The following is a 9,619-nucleotide window of genomic DNA, read 5'->3' on the forward strand; positions in this document are numbered from 1 at the left end:
GAGATATATGTCATCTCATTTCCTACAAATTTCTTATTGATATGATTATCCTATCCTATGAACCAAAAGAGGCCTAAGTATTGAGTAATAATCTAACAACACATATGGATGACATATTTAGCAGTAAGTTGGCATTCTTATAAATAACAAGACAATAGTAATGCATAACCAAGTCTGTTTAATAAATTATTAAAGATGATAAAAGTCTTTTCCGCGGTAACTGCGCGTGACAAAGTACGATGGTAACAAGGAAATAAACAGTGCACATTGCATATAGTCTGCAGTAACGGCAAGAAGTATAATTATTTCGATAATCCCAAATTGTAGACGACGCATCAAGCAGATAAAACGACGTTAGCATGGACGCCAGATTTGATCTTGTCGATGGCTTGACAGAGCAGGTTCCCCACATTCTCGGCAACAGCTTTGAAGAGATGCTCCGGTGGCTGGCCGCTCAGCAGCGTCTGGTACATGGTGGAGACGAGCGATCCAGAGTTGCTCCTGTGACTGCTGGAGGAGCTGGAGGAGCACATGGCAGAAGTTGGAGGCGCTCCTGGCTCGGCGTTGCCATCAGGGAGTACGACCACCCCAGACGGCAGGAGGGAGAAGGAGGTATTGGTACCGTTCATGACCTCCTCCACGGATTGGTCGTCAATTGGGGCGTACGCCAACACCATGCATGAGGCGTCGATGGACGACTCTTGCAGGATCAGCTTGCCGTATGCTCCGTTGGAAGCCTGTGAGAATTGGATGAAATTTTTTGAGGACCATTAGAGGTTTGGGACACAACACAAGAGCACAACTTTCTAGCTATCAATCTTTGCAATATTTCGATGCTATAGCAACAACAAAATATTAGTATGAAACTAGCAGAGTAGCCAACCGGACTTACAATGGTGCGCAGGAGAGAGACGGAGTTGCCATGGACTTCTCCAGTGCTAAAACAGCCCTCCTGGCGAATGGTGGAGGTACGTTTGGCGCTGATGTCCCACTCGGTTCGGCGATCTGCATCACAGAGGTAGTTGAACACGCGCTGCGCCGGTGTCCTGGGGAGCCATACCGTGGTCGTAGCTCTCAGCACTGCAACACCTCTACCCACGGGGAAAGTCACCACGCGCACAGCCACCTCATACCTCTCGGTGCCTACGCCACAGCTGCCACGCCGCTCATCGACGCTTCTCCCTGGCTGGCTCCCCGGGCCGCATATCGCTTCGTAGAACTTCAGTGTCATCCGATGTGCTACCTCCAGGACGTTCTTCCTCCCCTCGGCCGTTATAGCAGCTGCTCCACCTTTAGGATCCGTCGATTACATAACCGTTTAGAACTTCGATTCTTATGCTGATGTTTTATTTATTCTCTGCTACTTGGTTGTGAGATGAGTCACTCACCAGATCTGTTGTTGAGGGTGTGAACGGGGTTGGTATGCAGGGAGGCAATGTACTCGCATCGCCTCTGGAGGGATGCAATCCAGCGGCATGCACCGAGTGCCCAGCCGGAGCGGAAGAGTGGATGGTGCAGCGGTGGTACAGTGGCCTCATCATGCACCATGTTCACGATCCATGTGACCTATAAAATCAATGGGCGATCAAGTTTGTTTACATTGGCATGTGATCCATATTATAGCAGAATGATACGTAGTTAAATGCAACTTTGGTGACAATGGAAGAATGACAACTATGCTATCGCTATGTAATGTAGCGAAATGAAGGCAGTACCATTAGTTTTACAAGACAACATTATTTCAGTGCGCAAAGAAATGTAGAACTCAGTGCTTTAGCAAAACTGAAAGAAAATTTATGTAGCTTATGGTTTGTGTGAATGTGCATAAGCCAAGCAGAGGTGGGAAATGTTACTAGCTCCATTTCACTCTTGACGGGGTTTTGTGTGCTTTACACTCGTACCCACAATTTGCTAGCCATGTTATCCAATGTTAAAACGATGGACATTGCTAAATTTTGTATAGCGATAGAATACCTGGCAATGGCCATTGCTCAACTCCTGGATATGGCAACCGCTCGGCTGAAGCTTGCAGGCCGTGTATGTTGAAGGCGCGCCGTCATTGAGGCCCGCCGCCTGGTCACGAATTCCATCAACAGACACATCCACCACCGCCCATATGTTCTCCGCGATCTTCTGGCAATGCCTAATGAAGTTGATCTTGCGAACCGGCACCCGTGGCGACAGCACCCTCAGCTCTGCATTCATCTGCATGTGGACTACATAGTTAACATGGTACATGACGTATTGAAATTTGAAACAGTCAGCAGAGCGTTGCTTCTCACCAGTTGAACCATCCCATCTCCGGAATCACCGGGAGTGATGACCTTGCTGGTGGTTGCACTTGCCACGATGCCAGGGAACGTCTGAGACCACCAGTCCTGCAAAAGACCCAACACACACAAAGCCCTGTATGACTATTTCTCAAATATAAGTTTTACTAAAACTGATGGATGGAGGTCGGAGACAGGGCTGTACCGCGTTCATGAGGATGCCGACGAGGTCGGTGGCGGTGCACGATATGATGCCAGTCTTCCTAGTGCCGTCCGCACCAAATTCCATCTCGTGCTGCTCATTCGGGAACATCATTTTCAGGTACTCCTTGTAGTTGATCACCTCCACCTCGCCACCTTCCGCTAGCGACCACACTGGCGCACCCAAGCCCACAAGCACCTTGAACTCTTCCATAGCACAAGCAACATGTTGAATCGCCAAGGCGTTTCCATCGGTTTCAGGGTTGTCGCGGGCAATGCCATGGTCAGGAATCGTCACTGGATTTGGACCCGTGAGCGTGAGAGGAGCATGGGTGTCGACGACGGTGTGGTTGATCACTTGTAGCCTTCCACCGGAGACATTCTTAAGGAAGTCGGCGATACGCATGTGCGCGTCCTTGAGCATCATATTCTCGGCGTACAGGCGCTCCCGCTCCGGGGTGTCCTCCCCTCTGCATATGATGCAAATCTTGTTTTGCATAGCCGACATGAGTGCTTGTTTTTCAGCTTGGAGCCGGTCGTTCTCTTGCTGAAATTCCTCGGTCTCCTTCTTCTGGGCCTTGCTCTGCATTCATTAGTTTCATGTACGCCCATGTAAGAAGACTCGAGACTAGGTACAGAACAAATAGGTACAAAGGCACTAATAATGAAAGAATGTTTTCCTAGCTACGAAGGCAACATGACAACAATGTGGTAAATCATGGCAGACTAGTCCAAAATACAAAAATAGATCATGTTATTATTTTTGTCCATAAATGATTGTTGTTACTTGCTTTGTTAAAAGTTGAGGGGCCATGCCAGCTGTGTTGGCGTTCCTCTACTTGTGTTTGTCTCGGCTGCAATCCATTTGGTATTTCCAAGAGAATGTGGACTACTTTTCCAATATGTAACACAATCCTAGATACCGGAAGGAAGATCAACTGATATTCGACATCAGCTTGCACAACTACGACCTGAGCTCATAGATGTACACCTAGGTAATTTATTTTAGTACTCAAACAAAATCCGTCATGTAATACCTTCGCTCTAGTGGATATATATTTTTCCAAGGTTTTTCCACCTTCGCATCCACGAACAGCATACCCCTAACACAATATACTAAACCTTGGTTTGTGTTTCTAGACTATTGTTTGTGTAGCAGAGGATTTTCAAATTTTGTCTCGCTTTGTTAGAATGTGATTTGTTATTATAATAATGATCACAAACATATCTTAAGTAATACAGTAAATTACTTGTATTCTCTAAAATGTATATTATCTCATGCCAAAAATAAAAAGATAGAAATCATAATCCTGTAAAACCTTGTTGAACCTCTTTATTTATCTATAAAGGTGGCCGTACGCATCGTTCTGATGCAGAGACCGAGAGTCCCCCTTTTCCAAAAAAATTGATTCTTTGCGTTGTTACTAGATCTCCTAACATAGTATACTTCTTATTCCTATATAATTGTTTCCGCTCATAATTGATCTCCTAACATAGCATGACTACTTTTATTAGTAATTAAATGTTTATGCCAGAAAAAAATTGGAAACAAAAATATATGATTATCTAAATTGATTAAATCTTAGTGAGAATTTTTCTAAATCAAGGGACATGGTATGGTTAATTTATTTCATTGTGTTTTATTCATCTTTCATAATTAGATTATATGTTGTATAATTTTTATAGTATTATTTTAAAATTATTTCAATTCTTAGTGGTATGAGTAAATATGCACTACTACAAAAAAAAATGCACTACTACAAAAATCATCATCGGTCATCACAGACGACTCGTAAGAGCTCCATCACAGACGATGACTAGTAATAGTTGGCGGTGACAACCGTTTGCTAATAACCTTGGCAATACTTATATAGACGGTTGTTGACAGACTACCCTACGATTACCTCTTTCATAGACGTGGTTTATGGCAGGCCATCTGGCATGCCTGGTATAACTATTTTCAGTTACAAAATACTCCCTCCGTCCTAAAATAACTGACTCAACTTTATACTAGTAATTGAGTCAGTTATTTTGGGACGAGTAACTGAGTCAGTTATTTTGGGACGGAGGGAGTACTACTTTAGTGATCTAAGAAGTCTTATATTTTTGAACAGAGGGAGTATATTGTTACTACATACCCTCTAAAAGTATGAGTGTGTTCAGAAAAAAATTATGACTCACAAATTCGATACGGACGTGAATCTGCGAAAAGAAGACTAGGATGATGCGCGCGTGGGCCACTCTACTAGTTCTATTTATTTAACAAAATAAATTGACTAGCAGTATCTAACGGCACAGCTCTTTCCAAACTTCATATCGTGATCATATGACGAAATCTCATCTAGTTCACCGTGGAAGAGAACGATGTCTACCTTCCCCGAGTTGCGTCGGTTCTGGAACCAGATCTGGACCTGTGCAGGACTCAGGCCAGTCCTCCTGCTAAGCTCCAGCCGGCGCTTCTCATCTGGATGATGGCCTTCTTTGAAAGCACTGCATGTAGCATCAATGAAAATGGATCAGTACATGCGTACACGTCTATTATCTTCAAGAAGCAAGATTTGCAAATTATGAATTGTACGTACGCTTCAAGTATTTGAATCTGTTCAACGGTGTGACGGCGCCTGAAATGCCGTTCCCGTGTCCCCGCCGTCTGGTCACCGTTGGCCTGTCCACCGCCGTTGCCTTGATCTGCAGCTGCTGCGTTAGTGTTGTTGCCCATGTTGGCGGCGGCTCCAGGCAGGCCATTCACCTCAGCACCAAGGTTATGCTGGATAACCTGGTTGTCTCCGCCTGGATACCCGAGGCCAAGCCAATTGTACAGATCATTGTACTGCTCCGGCCACTCTCCGTCCATGGTGACCTGTTACAGTAAAACATCATGAGGACAGAAACTAATCCTACCAATTATAGAAGCGAGGTATTAAAATGTGCTCTGTTATGAGTGCAAAGAAGTATAACACATGATAGATAAATGTTCTCCGTGAAACAATTTAAGAATTTCTATCAATGAGCAGTCAACAAATTTAGAATACAGCCCCAGTTCTCACGATAGGGCGAACCAGGTGCAAAATATTTGTGTTAAAGCTGATAAATTTTTTATTAGATGATCTATCACGTAGCGATACCGTCAACTTCGGTAGATCCCCGTGAAGTCACTGTGGTAAGTGAGAGTAAGGAATAAGCAACTATTGCATTCTAATTTGGATCTGAATCTCATGCCGAGCGAAACCACCCGCATTTAAAGCTGGAGAACCGTGCTTAAGTTTGGCAAATATTAATTTATACCTAAATATAGAGCTCTGGATGTGGACCAGTATATATAGGGCATAATTAATTGTGGAGTAAACATAATTCTTCTAGAAAGAAAAGACATGGCACCAGCCTGCATGACCGTCCCCCGCTCCGGTCTTCTCCGACGACGTCGCCGCCCCGCCGCCCCGCATCGACACCTCTCTCGGGCCCGCAACAGCACCCGCCCGCACACCTGCACGCCCCTGCGTCGGCCCTCACTGTCACCTCTCTCTACGCCGGAACCACACGACACACATCGTCGACTACCCCCCTTTTCCTATTCATAGCACCCCGCCGGCCCGCATCGACGCCTGTCACGGGCACCACAATAGCGCCCGCCGTAGACCTGCACGCCCTTGCATCGGCCCTCACTGTCACCTCTTCCTGCGCCGGAACCACACAACACTCATCGCCGACTCCCCCCTTTCCTATTCATGGCACCCCGCTGGCCCGCATCGATGCCTCTCACGAGCACCGCAACAGCGCCCGCCCGCAGACCTGCATCGGCCCTCATTGTCACCTCTCCGTATGCCAGAACCACAGGGTACTCATCGTCGACTCCCTCATTTTCCTATTCATAGCACCTCGTCGTCACCCTGGCCCACCTCGCTAGCCCACCCCGCCATGCTCCTCTTCCCTACCGATATCATGTATGCTTCATGCCCTCGGTATGCCGTGGGTTGAATGGATGTGCTACCTCCAACATGTTGTGCCCCTCAATCCTTGACGCTTCACATATCGCGAGTCCGATCCACCAGAGATGGTCTTCCCTCAGACAAGGTATGTGTCCAATTGGGTCATAGATAATTTCGTATTTTCCTGGTCGATGTTCCTAGTTCATATTATTAACATATGTTCATGAATGGGATTCAAAATGATTCTTATGTTTCGTAGCATGCCGCGCAGACTTACTTGGTAAATAGCCTTCCCTAAAAGAGGCAAGGTGATCACACATGAAATTCCCTTTTGAAGGATATCCTATTTGACTTTTATGCCATACTTGACCAAAGCCATCGAGACTATATCCATCACCAGCAAGAAGAGAAGTAAAGCCATAATTTCTCCAGTATAAGCCTCAGATATCTAGTACAGTAACAGTGGTCGAATTGCTGCATAGCCCCCCCCCCCCAATACGAATTTGGCATATCCTCGTTCTAAAGTTAGCGCACCATTGAGGTAAGTAAATATTAGTAGGCACACACGCAACCCGTTGCAAGGAAGGAAAGAGCAAGAGCTAGGGCTAAGTGATTGAGTTATGGTTGTTGACTCGGAATTGTAAGCGGAAGAAGCATTCATGTGCTAGTTTCATCAACCCGAACATCGTTGTATCTCCTGCTAGGGACGATGGCGACTCCCGCCCCCACTCTCTCCACCCCCACACATGGCGATTCTTAGTGATCTCCAATATGGCGGCGCCCATGGAGGGTCTACTCCACTGGGATTTCTCCCCTGGACTTGAGGTTGAGGCTTGGGTGCATCATCACTTCAAGTCCATGGTGCACTTCTGTCCTTCCCCTACTACTAAGGAGTTCTTTCTGGTATACCTGCATGAATACAGAAAACTTACCCTCTCGTTTAGGGTTCTTTATCCTCTCGGGGCGATCTCGCCGCCGTTGAGTTTTTCTCTCCCCTGCCGTCGGAGATCCTTCACAGGAGTTGGCTCGGATTAATCTTGGGGCAATCCTTGGATGGCTACCCAGTTTTTGCTAAATCGACAAGGGTAGAAGGTGGATTAGGGTTTCTCAAAATACCTGGTGATCTGTTTTTCGGGTTAGGAAAAAGATGGCTGACAGAGAGGCATCGGAACTGGCAGGGGTGAGCTTGGTGATGGTTGAAACATGCTGGTTGCTGATTGCTCGAGTGAACAACCATGAGATCTACGGGGGCCCGTTGTATTATGACTACCTGTGCACATCATTGGGCACATGGCATAAAATTCAGTTTCTTAAGGTCGTGGCTTGTATGGACAATATACAAGTGCGTCTACAAACGTTAATACTTCTGGCCAGAACTTAGCACTGTTGGAGGATGTTGTACTTCCCAGTTCATTGGGTTGGAAAGATCACCACACATATGGGGAAAGGTCAACTCATATGAGGAAAAGACCACCTAATCGTGATGTATACATCTGTCGGCGTCTGGGAACGGGGGTACCCAGATTTTCCTGCCTGCGGCCCACGGCGTGGCTCTATCGACGGCCTGGTACGGCCCACCTTCAGCATCAACAACTCAAGACCCTCGCGAGGGGTCAAGCCTCGCGAGGAGGACGACACCAAGACCTCCAGAAGGAGCAGCCTCCTCGGGCTGGCTCCTAAGGAGCAGAGATATCCATGCAAGCCTCACCTCGTGAGGTTCAGATGACGTGAGCCATGAAGACCAAGGCCAGGCGGGCGCAAGCAGGCGCAGGACAACCGTTTCCTCTTTGGTGCTAAGAAGGCAAGCGCAGGCGCGGAGTCCTGAGGAATTAGCTGACGAAGCTATGTACATAGGGTAGGGTCATGGACCTATCCAAACTGCCCTACCCAAGGACATCTCTAGAAGAAATCACCTTTCAATCGACTTGGAGGTGTTCCACTCGACAGACTCGAAGACACTCAACCAAGAAGCGATCACTCGACCAAGACCAAACCACTCGACGGCTAGGAGACCTAAAGGCACTCCGCATGCTAACGGTCGGTTATTAAGTAGCCTTTATGGTCATCATAGCACTTTATTAAGGGTGTTACCAGTAACGCCCGACCTTAATGTATTTAAAACCCTGCATAACTGAGGGCCGGAGGGGTCCGACGAACTCTATATAAGCCACCCCCTCCTCAGTGTAAAGGGTTCGCACCCCTGTAAACCATACACGCATAATCCAGTTAACCGCCTTCGGGATCCAAGACGTAGGGCTATTACTTCCTCTGAGAAGGGCCTGAACTCGTAAACCTCGTGTGCTTACAACTTCTCCATAGCTAAGATCTTGCCTCTCCATACTTACCCCCCTACATTACTGTCAGACTTAGAACCACGACAGTTGGCGCCCACCTTGGGGCCGGTGTTTTAGCAATTTGTTGGAGGAGTTGCAATCTTTTCCGATCCGAATCATCATGGTTTCCGGCGGAGTTTTGGTGGAGGGCCGCGAGATCCGTCTCGGCGCGCTCACGTTCATCGCCGACGACTCCGCTTGGCTTCAGGAGGCTCCGCTCGACGTGGACGCGCTCCCTGTCCGCGGGGCGACGCACTTTCGCGCATGCGCCCGCGGCATCCTTTTGCGGCAATCGTCGACCCACTATCGGTCGGCTCCTGTGCTGTCATCCCTCCCTGTTTCCTGCCGGCGCAAGCGCTCCGGTCGGTCGAGACTTCAGCGGTGGGTGAGACACGCGGTGGCACGCCAGTCGACCATCCCTCAAGTCGCGGCGATCGAGCCCGACGAATCCCTCTACGGCCTGTTCGATCTGTCGACTGGCTCCGCAGAGACCGCATCTGAGTGCGACAACAGCGATCCGGCGGCGGAGGTTCTGATGGTCGATGGACCACCCAGTCCTTCCGATTTTCCTCGCACCGACGGAGGCGCGGGTGGAGGTGACCCATCGCGTCCCCATGAGGAATATCTCCCCGGGCCTCTCACGTCGCTGCAGAGAGAAGAACTTCGTCGCCGGAACATGGATGCACTGCACACTCCTATCGTCGGAGAAACCCCCAAGGCTCGTGCCTTGGAGGACGCGCGCCTGACGAGCGTGCGCGACAATGGGTTCCCGAATCCAGTCGACGTCAGCTCTTCCCACCCCCGCAGGTATACCGAACTCCAATTCATAATTTAGCAGCTGCAGCCCGTATAGCAGAGTTGATTCAGCCTTCCCAGTCGGAGGCTGGCA

At 48.2% G+C, this 9,619-nt stretch overlaps 1 protein-coding gene across 1 annotated transcript; it reads right to left on the reverse strand.

Moving 5' to 3' along the window:
* Positions 1-230: 230 nt before the first annotated feature.
* LOC125556474 (homeobox-leucine zipper protein ROC6-like) lies at positions 231-5,325 on the reverse strand. Its single transcript, XM_048719202.1, has 9 exons — positions 5,145-5,325; positions 4,844-4,950; positions 3,509-3,574; positions 2,476-3,054; positions 2,283-2,378; positions 1,975-2,205; positions 1,389-1,566; positions 893-1,290; positions 231-737 (listed from the first exon to the last, which is right to left on the reverse strand). Exons 1-9 carry the CDS (start codon positions 5,323-5,325, stop codon positions 336-338), a joined length of 2,238 nt encoding a protein of 745 aa, XP_048575159.1. The 3' UTR covers positions 231-335.
* Between the last annotated feature and the right edge of the window lie 4,294 nt (positions 5,326-9,619).

The sequence above is a fragment of the Triticum urartu genome, chromosome 5 (assembly GCF_003073215.2).
Source record: "Triticum urartu cultivar G1812 chromosome 5, Tu2.1, whole genome shotgun sequence".
Classification (NCBI taxonomy): Eukaryota; Viridiplantae; Streptophyta; class Magnoliopsida; order Poales; family Poaceae; genus Triticum; species Triticum urartu.